Source organism: Nuphar pumila, chromosome 3 (genome assembly GCF_984573655.1).
Source record: "Nuphar pumila chromosome 3, dmNupPumi1.hap1.1, whole genome shotgun sequence".
Classification (NCBI taxonomy): Eukaryota; Viridiplantae; Streptophyta; class Magnoliopsida; order Nymphaeales; family Nymphaeaceae; genus Nuphar; species Nuphar pumila.
Window position 1 is genome coordinate 124,839,204 of NC_143251.1, and position 23,266 is coordinate 124,862,469.

General features: G+C 39.2%; 3 protein-coding genes across 4 annotated transcripts; 1 reads left to right on the top strand and 2 right to left on the bottom strand.

Annotated features, from left to right (window-relative positions):
• The first annotated feature begins 829 nt into the window (after nucleotides 1–829).
• On the top strand, nucleotides 830–12,097 carry LOC149843624 (eukaryotic translation initiation factor 2 subunit beta-like). Of its 2 annotated transcripts, XM_089999970.1 has the most exons (9): nucleotides 830–900; nucleotides 2,111–2,219; nucleotides 2,337–2,392; nucleotides 2,490–2,544; nucleotides 2,804–2,898; nucleotides 3,672–3,817; nucleotides 5,607–5,749; nucleotides 6,277–6,362; nucleotides 11,767–12,097. In XM_089999970.1, exons 1-9 carry the CDS (start codon nucleotides 856–858, stop codon nucleotides 11,842–11,844), a joined length of 813 nt encoding a protein of 270 aa, XP_089856096.1. In that variant the 5' UTR covers nucleotides 830–855; the 3' UTR covers nucleotides 11,845–12,097. The 2 variants fall into 2 exon arrangements, with proteins under 2 accessions (XP_089856096.1, XP_089856095.1); XM_089999969.1 differs by lacking the exon at nucleotides 830–900 and having other exon boundaries at nucleotides 2,057–2,219.
• A 1,441-nt stretch (nucleotides 12,098–13,538) lies between these two features.
• LOC149843625 (50S ribosomal protein L34) lies at nucleotides 13,539–17,200 on the bottom strand. The gene is made up of 4 exons (XM_090001884.1): nucleotides 16,835–17,200; nucleotides 16,646–16,722; nucleotides 16,278–16,389; nucleotides 13,539–13,795 (listed from the first exon to the last, which is right to left on the bottom strand). Exons 1-4 carry the CDS (start codon nucleotides 17,134–17,136, stop codon nucleotides 13,666–13,668), a joined length of 621 nt encoding a protein of 206 aa, XP_089858010.1. The 5' UTR covers nucleotides 17,137–17,200; the 3' UTR covers nucleotides 13,539–13,665.
• Nucleotides 17,201–18,224: 1,024 nt separating this feature from the next.
• LOC149843626 (phospholipase A1-II 1-like) lies at nucleotides 18,225–20,919 on the bottom strand. Its single transcript, XM_090001885.1, has 2 exons — nucleotides 20,168–20,919; nucleotides 18,225–19,164 (listed from the first exon to the last, which is right to left on the bottom strand). Exons 1-2 carry the CDS (start codon nucleotides 20,753–20,755, stop codon nucleotides 18,559–18,561), a joined length of 1,194 nt encoding a protein of 397 aa, XP_089858011.1. The 5' UTR covers nucleotides 20,756–20,919; the 3' UTR covers nucleotides 18,225–18,558.
• Between the last annotated feature and the right edge of the window lie 2,347 nt (nucleotides 20,920–23,266).

Sequence of the window (23,266 nt, forward strand, 5' to 3'; positions counted from 1 at the left end):
CAAAAGTGGGGCTGGAATGGACTTACACTTCCCTCCACCCTGCCCCGTCCCCATTCTTGATCCCTGCCTTGCCCCATTCCCAATCCTTCTTTAGAGATGGCAGTGGACCAAGGCCCGAGGACCGAGGGCCCCGCCACATCTCATTTGGATTGAAGATGGAGGACATGAAACAATGATGAAGATGGGGATGAAGGTTAAAATCAAAACCCTTGCAAAGATGGAGGTAGGGATGACAATGGATCAGGGCGGGGCGAGGGACAGGGTCTCCACCCCTGCCCCGTCTCAAGATTAGAACCTTCATCCCCGCCTCCATCCCTGCACGGGGATGAATTTTAACCTCCACCCCCGCCTTCATCCCCGTTTCATGTCCTCCATCCCCCGGTTCAAACGAGGATGAGGCGGGGCAGGGCCCCGTTTCCCCATAGTCTATTGCCATCCTTTAGATGAACTGGGGATGGGGGTGGGGCGGGGCTAGGCGAGGATCATGGCGGGGCAGGAAAAAGTGTAAGTCCATCCCCGCCTCCATGGAGATGGATTTTAACCTTCGTCCCCGCCTCCATCCCCGTTTCATACCCTTCATCCCCGGTCCAAACGGGGCGGGGCTCAGCTTTCCCCCGGTCCACTGCCATCCCTAGATGGAGGGTAGGATACTGAGACAGGGCGGCGGTGGAGACCTTGTCCTCCGCCCCGCCCCGCCCCGCCCCGCCCCGGTCCACTGAATTCGTAGCTCTCAACCCGGTTCGATCCGTCCATGCGATCCCGATCCTTTTTCAAAGATCCGGTTCTCCCTTTCCTTTTCTTTCTCGCGATTGATTTCATTTCCCATCCCCTTTTCGAGTATCGAACCCTAGAACCATGGCGGAAGAGAATCCCGTTGACGTGAAAGAGGAGGTCGCCGAGGTAACTCTATTCGCCTTCTCCTGTGCTTCCTCTTTCTCCGTTTCTTACTTGCCTCCGTTTTTTCCGAATCTGTTGGACGTCCTCTGTAATTCTTTCTTCTGTTGATTTCGTTCGAAATTATCTGGGAAGCGCCATTCGTGAAAGCACGGTCTTGATGAGATTCTGTTAGTTTTTTAGTGTTCTTTACGCGGTTTAGATCGCTAGGGCGATTTTGTCATATCCGAGAGGGATTTGAGGATACGTTTTCTTGTTCTGTCTATTGCATATTTGTTGTCAAATCGTTTTGGGTATACTGTTTTATGCGATGCTTTTATTGGTTTAGCAGAGGAAAGGTGTTCAATCCTGCAAACTGGAGTTGTTCTTGAAAGCATTATGATTTTTTTTTTATTTTTTATTATTTTTTCTGTGTTTGTCACCGTTTTTGGATCGGTTCAAGAATGTTACATACCGAAGGTTTTCGCATTTTGTGTGAATCTGATTCATCGGTTCATAAAATTTGGGGGGTTTCATCTGGAAGCTCACGGAGAGAGATTTTTTTTTTTTGCTGCGTTAGTGGTAGAAAGACGATAGCGTCAAGTGCACACAAGGGCTCCGCTTATCTGCTAGGGGCAACTGGTGAATATCACCAGGTTGATGGGATGTCGAAAGTTCGAAACCCACGGGTGGCGTCCCTTGCCGCAAGGTCGAAGCTGGGTGTACTTCCGGGTGGGCAGGGGGGACCTCAAGGGTTTTACCAACCAGAGGCCAGCCAATGTGCGGTTGGTGATGAGGGGGTTTTCCCTTGGATTATCCAAAAGAAAAGACGATAGCGTAAAGCTAGGTGATTTGATTTACTGTATGCAGAAACGTCTTTATTATATTTTTTGTTGCAGCTCTGCTTCTCTTATAGCACTAAGATGGGTCTATTTGGTTAGTGTTTCTCAGATTGAACAGCGATCCTTCTATTTTGATGCTTAGGGAATTACGCATCCATCGTTTGGGCTGTATGAGGCGTGCTTCTTGAACTATGACTAAATAATTGATTTGCTGTATGTTTCTTTGCTTGGGAGTCATAAACTTTGGAATCAACATTGGTCTCGTATTGATTTGCTATCTGTTAGGTTTGAACTGGATGTGTTGCAAGAATGGTGATTGTAATGTTTAGCTGGTCAGAGGGCTTATGTCTCCTATTTTATTTTGGTGCTTTTGTCATGGCTTTGTTTCTCCACAGCTTGCTCCACTTGACCCTACTAAGAAGAAGAAAAAGAAGAAGGTTGTGGTTCTAGAACCTGTGGATGATGCTGTCGAAAAATTGGCAGAGAAAACAGAAAATCTTTCGGGTATGAAAATCGATCAACTGGGCAGCGCTTGTGGGATGAGTTATTGATTATATTTACTGGGTATTTTATGTACCACTAATTTCATTCTTCATGCTTTTTTTCATGTGTGGAATATAGTTGGTGAAGGCCTTGAATCTACATTTGCTGGATTGAAGAAAAAGAAGAAGAAGCCTGTAAGTATGCATGATGCCAAGTTCAGTAATAACCTCCTCTTCTGTACTGTATTAAGACTTTAATCTAATGAGCCCGACTTGATGATTTTTCATCCAGGTAGAAGTTGACCCTCATGCTGATGAGAATGGTGATGCTGGAGAAGATATTGATGGTGAGAGTTTAAGGGGACATTATTATGTTCCTTGTTTGCATGAACATGATTAGTATTTTTTGAGAAATGTTATTACCTAATTGCCTTCGGTTCCAGAGTACAGTTTTATTTATTCTATAACCTCACAGTGTGAGCCATAGAGACCAAAACTGAATCTTGCATTTTCTAATGTCTACTTGGTGAAATTTGGAAAGACTGCTATATAGATTGGTGTTATCATGTTAGCAGTGATTATTCTTTATGTATGCACTTCTCACAGGTGACATTATCGATGAGAATGAAGAAGGAGAGGGCATTGTATTGCAGGCTCGCTTTCCATGGGAAGGCAGTGATCGAGACTACAAATATGAAGAGGTTGGACTGGTTTAACCTTATTCAATGAATATTTGTGAGAATTAGCTTAAATAACTAGTGGTTGATTAAGGACTTGGTAAAGTAAGGTGAATTTTTTTGTATGAATAAAAAAGAATAGTGTGGAAGGTACTATAACATAAAGCAACAAAGGGTTTTGTTGGGCATGGAAGAACACCATAATTTCCAATTTTTGGCTCTCTTGAGGATGGCGGTGCAATGTCATTAGGACGTCTTTCTGCAATGCGAAATGTATCATTTTCCTAAACTTTACCTTTTGTCCATGGTGGTGAGTTATCTAGTCTTGTCTTCAGTGAAACAACTACAACTGGCTTTATTAGTGTGGTAGGCGGAGAATAACTTAATTTTGACGTTATGCATCATTGGTATAGGTGTCCTGTTCGTGTTTTTTTAAGGATTTTTCCATATCACCTTCATGACTATGTTATTTGATTTGCGAGTCTGCCATGAATCTCATTTCATTTTATTTTGCGAGCCTGCCATAAATCTCGTTTCATTTCATTAACTATGTTCATTGCCTATTTTGGTGTTACTTGGTCAGCTTCTGACCAAACTTTTCAATCACGCCAGGCATCATAAATGCTAAATTTCTATTAGGCCTTTGCCATTGCCTTTTCTAAATGTAGCTTTATTATTGCTATGATGCTATTTGTTCCTCTTTTTACAGGAACCGTGTTTCTTATTCTTCTTGCTATTGCTTTTGACACTTATCTGCATTAACTACACACTTACACTGGATGGTACTATCTGTGCAGCTTCTGGACAGAGTCTTCAATACTTTACGTGAGAATAATCCAGAACTTGCTGGAGATAGGCGTAGAACAGTGATGAGGCCACCACAGGTCCTACGTGAGGGTACCAAAAAGACTGTTTTTGTGAACTTCATGGACCTTTGCAAAACGTAAGTGTTGATTTATGCAAATGCCACACCAGGCTGATGAATGTTTTCCATCTTTATCCAATGGGCTATACATTTTTTTGCCGGCACCGAGTGATATATGTAGGTTTTGAAAACATGATTTCTGTCTTTTGTGCTATAATAGGTTTTTGATAATTTCATGGTTTTAGCAGTCATGCAATATGTTGATATATTTCAGCCAGCATCCCTTCAACTTTCTACTCTTTTATTTCTCATCTGACAAATTAAGACGTTTAAGGGTTATTTTCTTAAATAAACTGTTATAGCGAAAATCTATTAAGTATTACTAATCAAACACTAACTTATATATTATTTACATCCATGTGAAAAGATAAAGGAGGTGATTATGTTCCATGAACATATTTGCAGGTATGATCAAATTGTCATGATATCACTGTTGATGTTTTGCTCCATTTTTTACCTGGGTCAGGCATTTTCTGTTTATACCATGTTCTTTAGGATGGATCCAACCATGTCAATCGGATTCTGGGTTCAGATCCAGGTCTGATATGGTCAGTTTGTGTTGCATGCGGGTATGCATGCAATTCACATCAGTATTTTCCAGTTCCAGATAAGATCTGATTATCAATGTTGCTAATTCTAATAATTTGATCTGTTATATAAAGTTTTTAGTTGCATACTTGAATTCTCATCCATCAGATAATATCCATACATGAGTCTACGTTGGACTTGATTTGATTTCCTTTATTTCTTGAAATACCTATAATATATACAACTTGCTTTAAGACATTTGTAAGACTAAGATATTACCTGCAATAGCTTTCTGATAAGTAGTTGAAAGCAAGCACCTTGCACACCATCAACATGCTTAGTTGCCTATAAAGTTTATCTAACACTAGGATCAATTCTCTCTCATTTTGAGAAAAGGTTTAATAGATCTAATGCCATACCCAGTCGAATGGCTTGGAATTATCCATCACTAGTTCTACAGTACATGGGATATACATTTCAAATCATAAAATGCTTGGTTGTTAATTTTAGAAATGGCGCATAGCATGTTGGTTCATTCTGTCAACTATGCCACATGAACACTACTGAAAAGACATGGACATGTAATTCTTGTGTGGGAATAATCTGTGGGCATGGCACGAGTAAAATAGTGTATCCCTGTGCTATTGCATTCCATGTTTTTGTGATTTCCAGTTGGTTTTGCCAATTATTTCATGAATCCCTTGTCTTTGAGATGCTTCTTGTCCACTCTTACCTTGTTTTATCCAAAATTGAACTTATCTCCATAGAGACACTCTCCTCCATTAACATTCACCATCATAACCTAAAACCTATTTCCATTTTCATTTGCTATTTCCACAGAAATAAAAAGTGTCATCCAATATTACTTCCTGGCCTTTCCTTTGGTTCCACACTTCCATTCTCTTGCCAGAAGATCTCATATTTATCCTAGTCTAGTGGAGTAAATTCAAAAGGGTTAGATGGCCTGTGCCTGATTCAATTGATCGGGAGGGTCTTTTTCTGTGAATAGGGTTATAATGTGATTGGATAATAACATTCACCCTGCACATGTGCCGAAAGATGATGACAGCTCATATGCATATGTGCTGACAATAATGATTGCATAAACGTCAGGCACATACACAACTGCAGACAGGTTCAAAATCATACATGCATAAAATGCACCAATCTTCTCTTTTAGTGATGGGTTGGGCAAGCATTTTGTATTTACATTGGTTTACATTATCAATGGTATGCTATTATCTCTACTCTTGTTCTAACTGTAACCATTGTGCTTCAGAATGCATAGGCAACCAGAGCATGTCATGACATTTTTACTTGCTGAAATGGGAACCAGTGGATCTCTTGATGGACAACAGCGGTTGGTTGTCAAGGGAAGATTTGCACCCAAGAACTTTGAGGGTATATTGCGAAGATATGTCAGTAAGTTCCTTCCTTGAGATGGCCATTTTTGTTTGAAGGTTCTTTAATTGTTGAAATGTTTAGTTCCTTGTTCTCAAGGAAAAGAAAGGGAAGAAAGCTCTTTGTAGCTTTCTGATGATGTAGCTAGGAGTAAAACACAATTCTCGACTGTGGACCTTCAATCTGCGCCATTTGCCAATGCAGTCTGTGGTTCTTTTGTTTGTTTTCCCCTTTTCAGTTGTGTTTCTAATTTCAAGTTTTAGTCTGTTTTGCCACTGCTTTAACTGTTTTCATTAGCATGTTCAGAACTTCTAGCGAACCATGATATAAGGTCATTTTAACTTCAAAAGATCTGGTCATCCCTGCATTTCTAGACAAGCTTTCATGGTTCATGATATTATGCTGTTGATCTATATATATATATATTTAAAGAATCATTATCACTCCTTGACATGTCAATAGATTTAAATATTTGTGTAGTAGTTGCATGTCTTTTGGGTAATCAACTTGTTTGGTATTTCTTACATGTGCTGTTATATTGTTTTCAGATGAATATGTTATATGTAATGGTTGCAAAAGCCCTGATACAATACTTTCAAAGGAGAATCGTCTTTTCTTTCTCCGATGTGAACAGGTATTCCTCTTTCCTGCAGCTGCTAGCCTTTCTAATTTTGTGACTTTATATGTTTAATACTGGAATTCTTGTTCCCTCTTCCTGTTCTGAACAACTTAGCAACTTCCTACTTGCCATCTTTGGAATTGGTCTTTCTTGTGAAGGATTGTGACTAAAAGGTTGTCCTTAATAGTAAATACCCTAACACTTATTGTACAAGTTATTTTTGCATATCAATGATCTGTAGCCTGACTGCCCTTGTATCTCTTTATTTTCCCCATTAGTCAAGTTGTTTGCTAATTTTTTTTTCAGTCATATGGGTTCAGGATTCACAGGTGAAACTATGTTGAAACAGAAATTATTTCAATATTATTTGGAAAAGTTAGCAGATTTGTTATTTTGTTTTTTGATTTATTCTTAGCATCTAGTAGTGGTAATACAATTTTTTTTGGGAGGGATGTGAAATGCAACGATTAAGACGTCATTACATTCGAATAACCTATTCAGCAATTAAGTTTCACTGCATAGGTAGTTGGGATTTCAATCTATATGTTAAGGTTCTGATCTGCAAAAACTTTATATTCTTTTCTTTAAGTTCCTTCTGTTTGATGATACTTTGTGGTCTACACTATGGCTGTATGATTTTGAGAGAAACCAATTGTGGGGTGTTGATACTAGTTATTTTCCAATGCTTTTGATCAACAAGATGAAGATTTTCTTGTGGTTTTGTATACTTCAATTTTCAGGCTTTTATTTTTATGTCCTCTTTTTAGCCAATGTAAGTATTTCTGCAATCTTTTTCAACTTATTGCTGCCTCACAGGTTCTCATTGTCTTTCACTGGTACTAGTCCTTGTTGATTAGTTGCATTTGTTATTGTTATTGTTTAAATAAACTTCAGAACTATCTAAATCAAGTATTTGTTCTTTAGAACTAATAATGCCTTTCCAGACAAAAACTTTAGAATTTTCATTTTATGTTTCTGACATTTTTCTAAGATACTCTTCAAATACTGGATGTATATCAGCTCCTTCATTTCCAGTATGATAATGAAACTATGTGAGCGTTCATATGGCTCATTTCGGTTCAGAAGATTGGTCAGATTGTTCTGCAAGTGCATAACCAAGAAAAAAATATATATACACGCACACATATTTTTGACAAGTCTGCTAAGTGATTTTTCATAGAATTTAAGGCTTTAACCAAGGTGATCTCATTTCCCAATTTCCTTTTATCTTTATAATTGGCATGTCTAATTTTTTCTTGACATTTTTGTTTTTATATCTATTCCTATTTATTGTTCTTTGCCTTCTGTTTCAATGCATGGAGAGCACTTAGATCCAATTTGGTATCAATTCAGTGTTTGGTATTGATTCATAAACTTGTTATGGTGGCTGCTCTGACCAACATGTGTGATACAGTCAATTACTTTTCCAATTTTAGTGGGAGGGGATTGTGGGTTGGTGGTGGGAGGGTCGGGCTTATTTTCTGAATAGCATAAATTTATAGTATGTCTTGGAGGATGACTTGTGGACATATTTGTACCCAAGTCCTTGGATAAGCAGAGTGCTGGGAGGAAGGATGGGCATTGTCAAAGGGAGGAACCAATCCAGTAGGGAATGGTCTCTGATTGCAATGTTTTATCTTGAATTGACATCTGAGCTAATTAGCATTACTGTTGGCCTTTCTTTTGCTGCTTTGTGCGGCTTGACTGATTGATTGAGATTGTAATATTGTATTAGTTGCTGGTTAGTTATAAGAAGGGTCAGGGTTTTATCAATTTGAGAAGGGCAGTACCTATTTTGGTTGATTGATTTATCTATTCTTTTGCAGTTTGTGATGGCTGGAGTTAGTAGAGGATCAAGGTATTCCATGGTGGGGGTTGGAGGTCCTTTATTCATTAAGTAGATATTTTGGCATTGAGTATTTGGGATGTTGGTCTTAGCCCATGTGCTAGGCTGTTTGCATGGCTGACAGTTACAACTGAGTCTCTAATACATTGACAGAAACTTGGGGCATTGTTAAGTTTGGGAATTCATTTCTTGGGGGCAGAGAATCTTCTGATCATTTGATTACATCATGTGCATTGTATAAATATCTATCTGGTTATATGCTGTTCACTGCCATGGATGGAATAAGGGCTTTGTCTGAGTTCCTTACTGTCTCCATCGTGTCTAGGCTGGATAGGAGAACTTACATGTTCATCGGCATAGGACAAAGGATGAAACATATTAAAAAATCTTTAAGGGAGTGGTCAACTTTGGTCTCTGGTATTGACAGTCATTTCATTAGTCATGGTCAAGAACCATTGTCATGACCATCATTTGGTCGTTGGTGGTTTCCATTACCTTGAGAGTTAATCTGAGTGCTAATAGGCATGTGGTTAAGACAGCTTTTTTGTATTTCCTTATTGTTTATAGCAATGTTGTCAGTATTGGTATCGGCCCTGAATCGTTTGGCCAACGATTGAGGTGAATCGGCCGATACCGATTCTCAAGTGAATAGTTCTGAATCGGCTAAAAATAATTTAAAAATATTTTGTCAATCAGAATGTGACACGTGTTAAAATCATTAAAATAATGTTAAAAATTTAATTTAAAGCATTTTTTACATTTATTAAAAATAACCGCTTCAGGTTAGTATTGTATCGATTTTTGACCCGCCTCTCAAATGTCACCCATACGGACAACATTGGTTTATAGTGCTTCTATGTATCTGCTTTTTACATTGGTATTCTGCATGCATGGATGTTTTGAGTAGAACTTGCTTTTTTAGCTCATATACAGCTATGATTCTATGAATTGTTTGGGCTGCAAACAGGGATGATAATTGACTTTTCTTGTTGTGTTGAGTTTGGTGTATTACTGTGTTGTCTCATGGCAGGTCGTGTTACATGGCAGGTGGTGTTACTTAAACAACACACCACCATTAGTCTGAATGGAGATATCAATATATTGCTTGCAAAATGCTTATATCTGAATGGTCCAACTTTGTTTAGTCTGTCTTTATGGTGAATTAATTGCTCACTTAACAACATTGAGGTACTTTGTACTCTGGATGCACTACAACGTTTGCAGCATGTTTCAAAAATTTTAGATGTAACTCTAGAAGTTGACGTTCATCCTTTTCAGTTTTCCCTTCTTTTATAATGGGAGATTCATCCTTCTATATGTTTGGCAAAAAATATCTTGGCCGGCATTTGATTACTTCACATTTTGTAAGGCTTAACTTGGCTTCTGTGTTCGTTTTTTTTTCTGGTTAGCAAGCTAGGGTTAGGCAGACCCCTGCCAGATTACAAAGACAACATTACAATAAGATAATGTTCGCTGAAGGATACCAATTCAGTGGTTTATCCTTCCAGATTAGCTAAATTCTTAGGAAGATGATTACACTCCTTAGGAATCCAAACAAAATGAACTCTTGACATATGCATGAAGAACTCAAATATCGAATTCTGCATCCTTCCTTTTGGTAGTCAATCCTCCAATGCTCTGTTAAATATCCTCACAATATCCTTTTTTGATGGCTATAATCAAATTAAAGATATTCATGTGACTTTACATCCCTCTCCACCACTTCCTTTCCTGATCCCCCACCACCATGTTCTGTCTAAAAATCCAGCCAATGCAAAGAAACCGGCCTGCATTATTCTGTGCTGTAAAACCAATCCTTCATTTACAATCACAAATGCTATAAACTGACAACGAAATCCATTCCACTGGCAGTGGCTTCCATCTATTAGCATACATCCAGTTGCTTTCATTCTTGATCATGAGGTGCTGGTGAAATGCCGTCCCATAGGGCCTAATGAGATAGACCTTACCTGCAGTCCTATATATCTTAATTAAGTCAAACTTTTCCACTTGTTTAAGTGAAATAAAAGGCAGCTTGTAGACTTGGACTATAGACTGATGTTCAAAAGGTTGAAAGAGCACTTGGTCACGGTTTCTTTTCGTGCTAATAGGGCTTATTTTCTAAAATTTGCTATGGTTTGACAACTAGCGTACTTGATACCAACTCTCCTTTTGCATTTTGGCCTTAGGATATAGAAATATGGACTTCAGTGGTTAAGATAGGGTTTGCCTAGTTAGCTGGACGTTTCAACAGGGTTGGCATCCCCCAAAACTGGGTCAACCATCGCTGGTACACTAGACATATCTCAAGGACGAGCACTTTTAATAAGGGATGTATACAACCAAGCAACTTGCCTCCACACTACTCTTCTCTCTTCTGCTGGACGACTCATCACAGACACTTGGCATGCCTGTCTTGTGTTGGCACATGACATGAGACACAACGCCAGAAAAACCATGTCATTTCATGGACAAAGTCAAACCTGTGTATGACATGGTCAGCAACGTGTCCTTTATCTATTTATTTTATGATCTTAAATTTTTGTTTTATATTTACTTGTGTGCTTCTTCTTTTAAAATTTGTCATTAACTCATTGATTGCATTTCATTACATTTCAGTTCTCAAAAATGTTTAGAATTGTTGCTCAAGAAATTTGAGTTTAGAATTATAATCATATTCTATTGCTTTATATTAAGAATGTTGAATATAGTCATGTACACACATACACACATAGTACGTCCTTTGTCCTTGTATCCTAGTTTTAGAAAACTCTCATGTTGTACCAAATGTATCCATGTCATGACGCCTGCCAGTGTCTGTCTCTGCGACATAGCCTCCAAACTAAGGCTGCATGATTTCTTGTTTTGCCTCCCTAGGAACACGCATGTTTCTCAAGTCTTAGGGTATGTTTGGTTGCATCTCATGTGATTTGGTATCACATGAGATGGAATCAAATGTGATTTGAAGTCATATGATTTCAAATCACATATTCCACCATGTGATTTGGAATCACACGAGAGTCACTTCAAATGTGATTTCAAATCACATTTAGTTTCTTATTTGCATGAGATTCCAAATCACATGTTTGGTTATTCTGTGGAAATGAGATTCATTCTCATTTGCATGAGATTTCAAAGCACATGTTTGTTTAGCTATGCAAATGAGATTCATTCTCTCATTTGCATGAGATTCCAAATCACATTCTAATGCAACCAAACGTAGTAGTATTTATCGGTCAGAGTTGCAAGGGTTTGTTGCTGCTTGATCTGACACGTGTTTTAGATGTTTGGAGAAGCCTCATATGCTTTTATCAGTCAATCACTTAGCTAGCTTGAAGATGAATTGCTTGCTTTTTTTTTGGATAGGCAAAGATGGATTGATTGGTTACTTAAAGCTTCCTGCCTTCTTTTCTACCCAAAAGAGAACATTTTTCTAGCTAGTTCTAAGAGGATGTATTGCTTGTAGCTTATGATGCATGAGGAATGTTTGTCCCTTTTAGTGGCAGAGAGAGAGAGAGAGTTATAACATTTAAGCTTGACAGTGATGATATTTGTGATATTGTTTTCTTGCAGTGTGGATGTACCCGCTCTGTTGCACCCATCAAAGCTGGTTTTGTCGCACGTGTCGCCCGCCGCAAAGCTGGAACTTAAGTTCATTGTAATGTTGTCAACGTCTGCTAAGGATTCAAGTTATATGAGCAGTTTTGGTTTTGTATCAGACTTATAAGGAATTCAGCACAATATCGATGCTGCGTGAATTGTTCTTGGTTTATTTATGACCTCTCTTTTTTCTCCAAATTATTTAGCTTTGCGTGGTCTCCAGTCTTGTACGTTTCAAGGGGAAAAGTAATAGTTTCCATTTTATATTGGATATTTTTATATACAAGATGTGCTGAGGCTTCACTGGAGCTTTCTTAGTTAACGATGGAAAATGTCATTGTGCAAATTATTGTTTTATACATTTTAAAAATCACAGAACGTGCGTATGCACACACACATTGCACGAACCTTTGTGCCTGTAGCTGCCTGCAAAGATAATGTTGCATGCATAACTTTTTTTTGTATTGACAGATACACGGCTACCCATTGAAATATTACAACAGACAGCCTGGGTTAAAAAGGATTGCTTTCAATTAACTGCGTGGACAATGACAGGTGACGAAAACTGGTATCTGAGAGAGAAAAATTGTTTGTATAGCCCTGAGGTCCAAAAACACCTTTCTATTCACTTTTTACTGTGTTGTGGTTGCCGAATCTGTGAGTAGCATACATTGGCTGAAGAAGGCATGCCGGATGAAGGGCAGCCTCTATCCTCTGGCAGGTGCCCCAAAATCACCAAGTGCTACGGCCTTGACCTGGAGGAATTAGATACCGGTCGATGACCATCCTCCTCTCCATGTGCTTCAGCCTCAACCTGGAGGAATCTGCTATCGTCTGGGTCAAGAACGTGCTCAAGTGGGGGCTTCTCATCATGGAGCCTTCAACAACACAAACCCTTTCAGGTAGTCTACTGAATGGATGACATGGGATCATCTCTACGACATATCAAACTCATGAAGTTGAGTAATAAGGAAAGTTTGGATATTCTCTTGCTGGGATTTTCCATAAAACATCAAACTGAAAGCAGCTGCTGTTTTAGTGCCTCCAGCATGGTGAAGGCATCAAGCAGGTGGATCAGCATAAATCACTATAGAATGAAAATTACATCATCAAAAGGTGAAACTTTAAAGGTGATTGATTGCGGCTACTTGATGAAAGGCACATGTCAATCCGCTCAGCAGTAACAACTACATAAAAGATTCTATGTAAAAGGAAATAAACACCACAATCCCTAATTTACTAATATTAGATGTCAAAAGGATGCACAAGACCCACATACATTAGAAGGATGACGGGAGCATGGAAGTTTACAAACCAAAAAATCAGCAATTACAGTATTTAATGTAAGTTAAAACCCCTCCGTTTGGGTTAGAATAGATATGAGACCTGTTGTACTGTGGTAGTGGTGTATTTGAGGCTCTATGAGCCAATCTGCCAAAAACTAAACTATGTACTGCTGTACTGTGGTAGTGGTGTATTTCAGGCTCTATGAGCCAATCTGACAAAAACTAGACTAAGTACAGAAGATCTGACTTGGCCCTTATCTAAGGTAAGCTGAATAATTCCATTACAAAGTTGCTCGTACAAGTAAACCTGTAAGGCAATGGCAGCACATTCTTGTCCAGGTCATCATCCATTACTCTGACAACAGGGTTAGTGATTTTTTCATGAACTGTAGTTACACTATTGGTGCATTAAAAAGAAAATGAAAGAAAAAGAAGCCAGAGTAAGAACTCCTAGGTATAAAAGCAAACTTCCATAAGCATTCATACACCAATCACCAACAACATCCAAGATAGGGCCTTGTTAATCTAGGTGACATAACTAAGGTCATCACGAAAAAATAAAAGACAAACTGCAGCACATTAGCCACTAATAGCCAACATAAACAGCAGCATTAACCACATAACAATCGTCATTTTTATCCCCAATTTCCTCCACACAAACACCACTTGAGCAGATCAATCCTCCATCAACAACCTCAAAACTCACAAATTTTCCACTGCAAAGACCACAAAAAACAATACTGAAAAATAAGCTATTATGTCATCACAGCTAAAAATTAACCAAAGCTTACAAGTTTCTAGAGGAGAATAATCAGAACAGAAAATCAGCGTCTGTAAAGATCAGAAGAAGCTTATAAAATTGATGACATAACTGATCAACCTGATAAGCCCATACAGTCCTAAATAAAATTGAATGCAACACAAAAAGTGTTTTTCAGTATTATCACGTCCATCATGGGCATTTCTACAAATAAAAAACACAGCAAACAGAGACTTCCTTTATGCTTTTCTATTCTCGTCTTTTAGATGATTGGCACACAACACACACACACACACACACACACACACACACACACACACACATATATTAATGCCAAATTAGCATAATACAATCTTCATTAGAGCTCTCAACAAAAAGGATGCAAGTATTTGATCAGGATGGAATGGGGAAAGGGCTTTGTTGAAGAGAAGCTGCTTCAAGTTGGAAGTTTGGTGGCGAAAGGTTCAAGCATGATGGGGGTTTCGGTTTGCTATATCATAAGGGCAAGCCACTTAGCCTTTGTGTTGTATATCGACATGGTCAAACATGAACACAAGCAAAGACATGGGACACCTTACAACTTGTGATGGATATGGCCAACACTGTCAACCAAATTCATCCTTTTTTCAGAATGGTTTCATACTTTCACCAACTAACCTCATGTTAGGCATTAGTCAAGCTAACTCAAAAGTCGCTTCAAAAATAGATTCTGTTGTATAATTCAACTTAAAAATTTTCTCTCTCAAATCTTGGATTCATTTCTTTTCTTTGTATCAAAATCTAAGTCTTTCCCTCTACAAATTTTAAATTCATTAAAGCGTCAGTTAATCACATGGACATGTGATTTGTGGAACTAGATTATATGAGGCATGATTTCTGACGTGCATTAGACCCTACTTAATAAAAAACAAGATAGCTCTATTACAGCTTTGATGTTCAACCAATTCTCTATTATTGGTAACTTAGAATTGGCATTTATTAACCATTGTTTCTTTCAAGAATTTGCATTTGTTGCTTTACATTGTGATTTTTTGCATACATAGGTGCTCTCTCTCCATCTTGGGGGTTGAATGAGATAGCTTGATAGTTAAGTTGCACTACCGAGGGGTCTCAGGTTTGAATTCCACATGGGTTATCCCCAGCTTGATTATCATCAAAGAAATAGCATGTCCATGTTGTGCCCCATATTCATGTATAAGTTTATGTGGTAGAAGAAGCATAAATTCAAAAGAAATTGAAGAAGCTAGAGAATATTTATTAGATGAAGATGATTCTGATGATGACAGGTTTACAGTTAAAGATGTTTCTACTAATGCTAATGATGTTTGGGACTCAGTTTTCTTTCTCTCTTATTATAACTTTTTGATCTGGATAATTCAACTCAAGTTTATTTGTAACCCTTGTTACTGACTTCATTACTCCTTTTATAGTTTTAAACTTTTGCATCTGAAAATAGTGGTGATGATATTATAGCTTTCTTGTATATGGTTTATTATTTGAAAGTTATTATTGATTTACTTCTTGCAAGAAACTTTGTTATAACTATTTGGTTTAGTAGTTTTTTGTCTGAAAAGAGCATGAGTAAATTTCTGTTGACTAAGAACAACCAGGCAAAAAACTTTAGATCTTTGATTGGATAATTCTCCCATATTACCTTCATTGGAGAGGGTACAGTAATATCAATAAAATAAATCATGAATGGAATAAAAAGAGACCATATCATATGCTTCTCCAATTAATCCTGTCTCTAGAATCTTGATACTAGACGAGATTACATTAGTTTCATCCACTCATCAAATACATGAGGCATAAACCATCAGCTAATTCCACATTTGCATCTAAAACCACATTTTGACATAGAGAATATTGGACAGACAATATAGATAATAAACTATACGTGGGTCTTGATGCCAAACAGAACAGAAGTAGAATCATTGCATGATTATAATTTATTGGTGCGCTTCTTTCTATCTCACCTATTTCTCTTTTGTATGATGCAGGTACGTTCTTAGAACTATCAACTAATGAAACTACCTTCATAACACACAAATGACTTCCTTGGCATTGCTTTGAACATGTGGCTTCCCAAACAGCTACATTGCAATTTTTTTCATATTGGTTCTTCTGGTAACATCAGTGACTAGAGAAATATGCCTTTTCTGCTACCGCAAGTTTGATAGTCGATGCACCATCATGCTACTTAGACACTTGCACAGTCCAACCAAAAGCAGTGATAGCACTCAATCTCTCCAGCGCAAGCATTTTCCAAGTGAAAACAAGATGTTAACACAACCAACATCCTAGGTGCATTAAATAATGCAAGACGAGAAAAGCACCGACAGAATGGTCACATCTGGTAGTCAGGAACATGATAAATACAAAGAAAAACTAGCTAATCCGGATTGCTACTTCAGAAGTAACAGAGGAAAATAACTCACTAGGGGAACACAGATTTCACTTTCTCAATATCAAGATACTGTTGCAAAGAATGAGGGACCCCCAGCTTGATCTTAAGCTTCATCTGCTCGAAACCCACCCCCGGTATAGACCCTGCACCCAGATGAACCATCAATAAATGAAGACAAAAACCATCATCCAATATCATAATATAAACTATACCCATCACATATTCTTTCTCAATTTTGCTGATTTACAAATTAAGTGGATGCTTGGATGCACCTCACCATCCCGAAACTGAGACAAGTTGGGGTGTTGATTTTATGCAACAAAGAATTCCACTAAAAATCACAAAGAAAAAAAAAGGTGAAAAATCGTAAGGCGAATGATGAGTATTTGTGATTATTACCTGTCCTAAAGGCTGGAATGGAGTTAGACGTGATAGCATCCCTACAAGCTCTCATGGCAGCAGCAGTGATATCCTGACTATTGCAGAAATTCCCATATGGGAAATCACATTTCAATAAGGAAATCAAAATTTTCTTCCTGAAAAAACAAAAAAGAAGGAAGTAGCAGCAGAAAAGATGAAGAGTTCTACCCGTGTTGATCATAACCAACACCCATCTCTACAAACAAGAGTTTCATGGCAGAGTGACCGTCCTTACCGACGGCTTCATTTGTTCTTGCTGTGTCCATTTTTGTTGCTTTGATTGCGTGGGAGATTTCAGGAATTGGGTTTGCAGAGAATCGAGAAAATCCAGAAAATCGAGGAGAGATTGGGGAAAGGAGTCTGATGGGGAGTGATGGAATGTGGTCACCGGAGATAGTAGGCGGTGGTGGAGGAGTTAGAGGGCGGCAATGGGGAAGCACGAAGGAGCAATGTGAGTGGCAAAAAACCATGTCTTCGATACCTCTTTTCTAGGTATCAGGGTGCACTCCATGCTTATCCCCGTTTTTTCCCGTCTAGTGTTTGGAGAGAATGGCAATTCTATTGATTGTTTTTTCTTGAGAATCTGAGGGGGACTTTCTTTTGGTAGTGTTTGAAGTTGAACTTTGAACCCTTTAAAAAAGACAAAAGTGAATGAAGATTTTTCTTGAGTAACGCTCACTTAAAAGCTTAGGCATCTACCCACGTAATAATATTCGGATAACACAAGCCAAAGACAAAAAAATAAAAAAATGATAAGAAAAATGTAAAAGTGAAAAAAAAAACAGATAAAGCTTGTCAATTTGAGGGCTCATGAATAAAAACCATATTTGTCTCCATGTTTCCACCCTTTCTGTCTGTAAAATCTACAATTATTCCATAATTTTACATCACAAGGGATTAGTGATGGCAGATTTACAGGTCGTGATTGTGGTGATTTTTTTTATAGGCAGACCCCTACCAGTTATACAACGATACCATTGGGATTCGAACTTAGAACGTCCCAACACAAGGTGCACTAGCTGCTCCTACCAGACAAGCAGAGCCCCCGTTGGTGATTGTTGCTGACTGTAGGCAGCCAAGTTGAAACCAAGTTGGAAATCTATCAATATAGTGGCATCAAACTTCATGTATAATATCTCATAATAATGAATCATTGTTAATCAATAAGTTATACATTGAACCCAATCTTAAGATCTCCAATTTGGGTGAAGATGCGTGTTGATCGATAAACTAAATCTGGCATTGACTGAGTCACATTTTGCCGTAGCAATGCCAAACCAGCGAGCCAACTAGATTCAACGATACTCTTTCAAAGCTAAAGAGAGAGGTATGGATGATGTCATCATTTGACATGATTTCCAACCTACATTCAATCCTAGCCATCCAATCAATGGTTAGGATTGGTCCACATTGTCACATGGATGTGGTCTGGTTCTAAGCGATGCTTCAGCTGGACGGCTAGGATCAACATAGGATGAAATATGTCAAAGGATGGGATCCTTTTTGGAGAGAGAGAGACACTAAAGTAAATTACCAAACAAGGGAAGAATTAAAATCTCCACACATTTCCTGATTTCTGATTGCATCCAAAGCAGTACATGTTTTCAGAATTTTAAAAAACTGAACAAACCTAAAACCAAACACTAATTTTTTGTATTTGTATTCAAGCACACTTTTTTTTTCTTTTCAGTTTTGAAGTCAAATTGGGAGATAGCCCATGTGTGATTCCATCAGAGAAAGGGTGCAACACTAGGACTTTTCAATTGGTCACCCAACTCTTGCCCAAGGGTGCCCAGCTTCAGAGTTATGATGGAATCCAGCATTAATGCTGGTATGATCACAACCATGTTCGAACACCCTCTTAATGAACTTTCAAGTTTCGAAAACTTCAGCTAATTATCAATCTCATGATCAATCAACTTCCAGTGTCCACCGGGTCCTTGTTTCATCCCTCTGTTCTTCTCAACCCACCATGAAACAGGAACAAGATACTCATCCTTCAATGTATCCAAATACTTGTTAACAAGAGCAATGTCTCGATCTACTTGAAGCTTGAACTTGCTACTGCTCGCACCTTGAGTTCCAGCAACACCATGAAGATATGCTTCCAATACATGGCAACTCGTCAAATTCCCAGGACTCTTGAGGTACTCAGACTTCCTAGTGTCAATAACCAGTTCCACTCCAGCATCCTCATACCCCAACAATGGATAAGTTGGAACTATGTCTGGTGTGTTTCTGATGCGTAATAATCGAAGATTATCGATCACAGAAAAGATCTGATGAAACGCAGCATCTCCCACCTTCGGACTCGCAAAGACGATGGCGGACACAAGAATTTGCTTGTCTTGTTTAACTCCTTGCTTGTTGATGATATTAGTGGCAATATCCATTGCATTGAGTGTGCTAAGTGCAGCACCTAGGCTGTGGCCTGTGACTGTTATACTCATGTCTTCATCCTTGTACAACTCGATTAATCGGTTCACCTCATTCAGTACCTACATGCATAAAAGTGTCCATTGAAAGTTGCCTTATTTTTTAAATAAGGTTGGGTGGCAGTGTCCTCAACCCTGAGTTTAACGTCTTAGGGAGGTGGGCCCATTAAAGACTTGTTTCTCGCTAAGGGTTTTCTTTCATCATAAAAAAAAAGTTGCCTTATTATTTCTTCCATTGGATGATCAGGCTAATATTAAGCAAGAAAGCAATTAACTCAGTTTGATATGAAGATTTTGTTCTGTAGCAGACACTATTCTTGCTAGAAACCTGTGCAACTCTAAGTAGTCTCCATCCAATCCAACACTGGATGCAAACGAACCCTTGCTTCAAATTTTTTTGATGTATAAATAAGATTTTATAATGTACTAAAAAACAACAATTTAAAATTTTATGAATATAAAATTTTGAACCAAGGATTGGTTCCTTGGTTTTCAACCATGGAGATTACATCCGTATGGTCGGATTTGCAAAAAAAAGAAAACAATTCTACAATTGATATGAAGATAGTTTGGACGGTTTGTACCCTTCTTGGCTTGGATTATATATATATATATAACGTGCACTCACCACCATATTGACAAATATCACGAGATTTATGAAAAATCTTGCGATAATATTGTGAGAAATTACCTGAAAGTTAAAAATGGCAATTTCTTGCGATATTTTCAAAATATTTTTTGTCAAAACATAAATATCCCAATTTAAACATGCTATTTACGCTTTTAACAACTATTTATAGTGAAAAAACCTTGTTGTTTTTATTTTTAAATAATTTTATTTAAATTTTCTTATAAAAAAATAATTTTTATATTTTTAATGTTGAGGTGAAATTTAAAAAAAAAAATCAAATTCTCTCGAGTTTTTTACTGTCGATATTTTTCCGTTCTTAACTTTTGTTGCTCACCACCTTAATCTCATGCCCAATGATGAGAGAGAGAGAGAGAGAGAGAGAGAGAGAGAGAGAGAGAGAGAGAGAGAGACCTGGAGAGAGAGAGAGAGAGAGACCTGGACTCTTGCACTAGTTTGGTTGTAAGGCGAGCGCGGATCATCGGATGTGTAGATGGACAACCACCCCTCATGCACCTTCGCCGTGTCACCACCCAGGAGACTCGAAGCCGAGACCAAGTTAAACTCAAGGTCGTCGATCCACTCCAACGTCTGCTCGGTGCCCCTCCACGCCACAACAATGTCCCTTCTCCCCAGTTGGATTTTACCTTCATTTGTTGCCACACCCACGAAGCCCATCCAGTTGGATTCCTTGCTCCATGCCTCCCTCGACAGTGACTTGATCATGAGAGCTTCTGGAACTGCAACACTCGACGTCGCGTATATGAACTTGGTCACCTCATAGTATGACTGGTTTGCTACGCAGCACTTGGCCAGAATGCCGGTGCGTGCGTATTTGCAGTCTCCTGCAAAACTGGACTTGCGCTCTCTGATGAACGCATCGTAGGTTGCTTGAGCCAACTCCCCGTAATGTATGATAGATCTTCGCAAATCAATGTCTAGAGGGTCGGTGAGGTTTTTCCAGTAGTCGCAGCCTTGGATAATCCTCCATCGATTTCCTGTTCTTCCCCACATTTTAGATTTCATGCAGTTCTCTTTAGTCGCGACTTGGTGTAAACATCACCAAGTTGAAGAGACGTCACGAGCAAGGGTGTGCATCCCTTGCTGAGAGGCCGACCGATGACCTCTACAGTGAGTGAGGTTGTTTTCTCCGGTTATCAAAAAAAAGAGAGAATTCAGATCTCTCTTCCTCATCTGAGGAAGGAGAAGGATGGAAACGAATTTATTGTGCAGGATTGTTTCACGCTTACGTTTCTAAAATGGAAAATTTCTTGCTTTAAAAAAGAATAAATACATAATGTTTGCTTACTCAAGACTTTATTGCTACAAGTGGTGACCGGAGCAACCTATTTGCCCTTGTATTTTTTTTTTTGAAAGGCAAGCTGAGGTTAGGCAGACCCTACCAGTTATACAACTATTGGGTTTTGAACCTGCAACGTCCCAACACAAGGTGATGTTCCCTAGCTGCTCCTACCAGACGACCGGAACCCCCGTTGGTATTTGCCCTTGTATTTGTTATTGTAATTTTATTACACAAGTCTTGCACGCAAAGTCCTGCATAAGAAAAATGTCTTGCACGTCCTGTCAAAAAAACAAAAACAAGAGGAAGCCTTGCACGCGAGGTGAGGTGAATAGTTAACGTTAATAACAGTATTTTCGAAGAGTATAATTAACGTTATTGCCATTTTCTTGATAGAGTAAAGTAACAGACAGAGTAGCTACAGCTTTAAATAGGGTCGTTAAAATGTGTGCAATTTCTATTTTTGGGAAATTTTTGTATACCTACCAAACGTTTCGCTCAAATTCATGTGAAGGCCGAAGTTTTTGCTGTTTCCCTTCTCAAAAATTTTTATCACAGAATGAAGCGTACCCAAATGTGACCTCTAGCTAACCTAAACTTGGATTAGGAGTTGGGACAAACTAATCAAGACATAAAATTACAGTTTTACTGTTGTAAAAATGCACTTATCCGATTGATTTCCCCTGATTTTGTCCAATATCTGACTGAATCCAACTCTGTTTATTAGGATTTGGTAAGCCAAAAGCATATCCAATTATTATATGATTTTAAATTTTTTGCCACTGAATCAGACAGATGTCCGGATTCAATGGATATCCTAATGTTATTACGTAAAATTGGATTTAAATTTTGCAACTAGTGCAGAACAAATTGTTGAAGTATTTGGCTTGCAAGCAATAAGTTTCTTGTTGAAATTAATTTTATTTCATGTAGTTTTAAAACTTTAGATTTATTTTGTAAATAAGTTAGTTTGAGATTAGTTCAATATGTTGGGATAAACCATCACGTTGGTGGTGGTTACCCACGATGTGGGTAACGCTCCCCACAACGATGCTCCTTCCATTAAACCCATTACCGAATAAAAGGGAAACGGTTGCTTAAACCATTTCCATTCGGTGATTATAAAGACTGGGTATCATGAGCGACCCAGGCCAAGTGTGAAGAAGGAAAATACGGGTCTACTCACCGACTGCATCCAGAAGCCTGGGCTCGTGGAGGGTAGCAGTCCGGCTGAGCAGGGCGGATTTCGGCGACCTCCCTTTCCCGGTAACCACCGCAGCTCAGCAATGGCCGCCTCAGGTACGCTGTTTGTTTTTCTGTTTTTATGCAGGGCCACCGCCACACAGGGAAGCCGATTGTGGCTTCGCCGGAAAACCCTCAGCCGACCCATCATTGGGTTATGGGCCCACTCCCCGCTTCAGCTGCGCGGTGTGCTTTTGGCAGTCCAGCAAAGCAGGTCACCGTGGGGTGACGCTGCTGCTGGTCGCCGAAATCCGACGACTGCCGCCATTGGGCGACAGACATGCGTATAAAAAAAAAAACCGTCTTACCTCTGTTTTTGGGGGTTTTCTGTCGGCGAGGACGCCGCCAACGTTTCCTTCTCCATCCACCCTTAAAGAGCAACAGGAACCGTCGCCGACGACTATTGAGTCGCCAGATTTCTAAAGGCTCATGCATTTTCCTGTTTTTCACCGACGGTTGGATGGCTGCTTTTGTCGGAGAAGAAACGCCATCAGCAGGCGACATAGGTCGCCGGAGTTGATCGCCGACAGGCGGCGACTTTGGTCGCCGGCCAGCAAGCCGACATTGATTGTCGGTGGGCGGCATAGGTCGCCGACAATGAAAATGGGGAAAACCCCTCTTTTCTAAAAAGATCGGGTTTTCTGCCCTTTTTCAAATTTTTTTGTTTCGGGTCGGGTTTATTTTCTGAACCGGACCCGCCCACCCGAATCCGATCCATAAAGTTGATTCAGATCGGATCCGGGATTCGGGTGGGGACCCGCTCGAGCCCGACCCGGATAAAGTAAACCCTGGGTCAGACCCGGATCCAGTGATTACCGGGTCTGATCCAGATCCGGTTTGTACAGGGTCCGATCCAGATCCGGTATGTACCGAGTCCGACCCGGATCCGAATCTTACTGGGTCCGACCCGGATTCGGTTACAACCGGGTCAGACCCGGGTCCAGATCTTACTGGGTCCGACCCAGATTCAGTTCTTACTGGGTCCGACCCGAGTC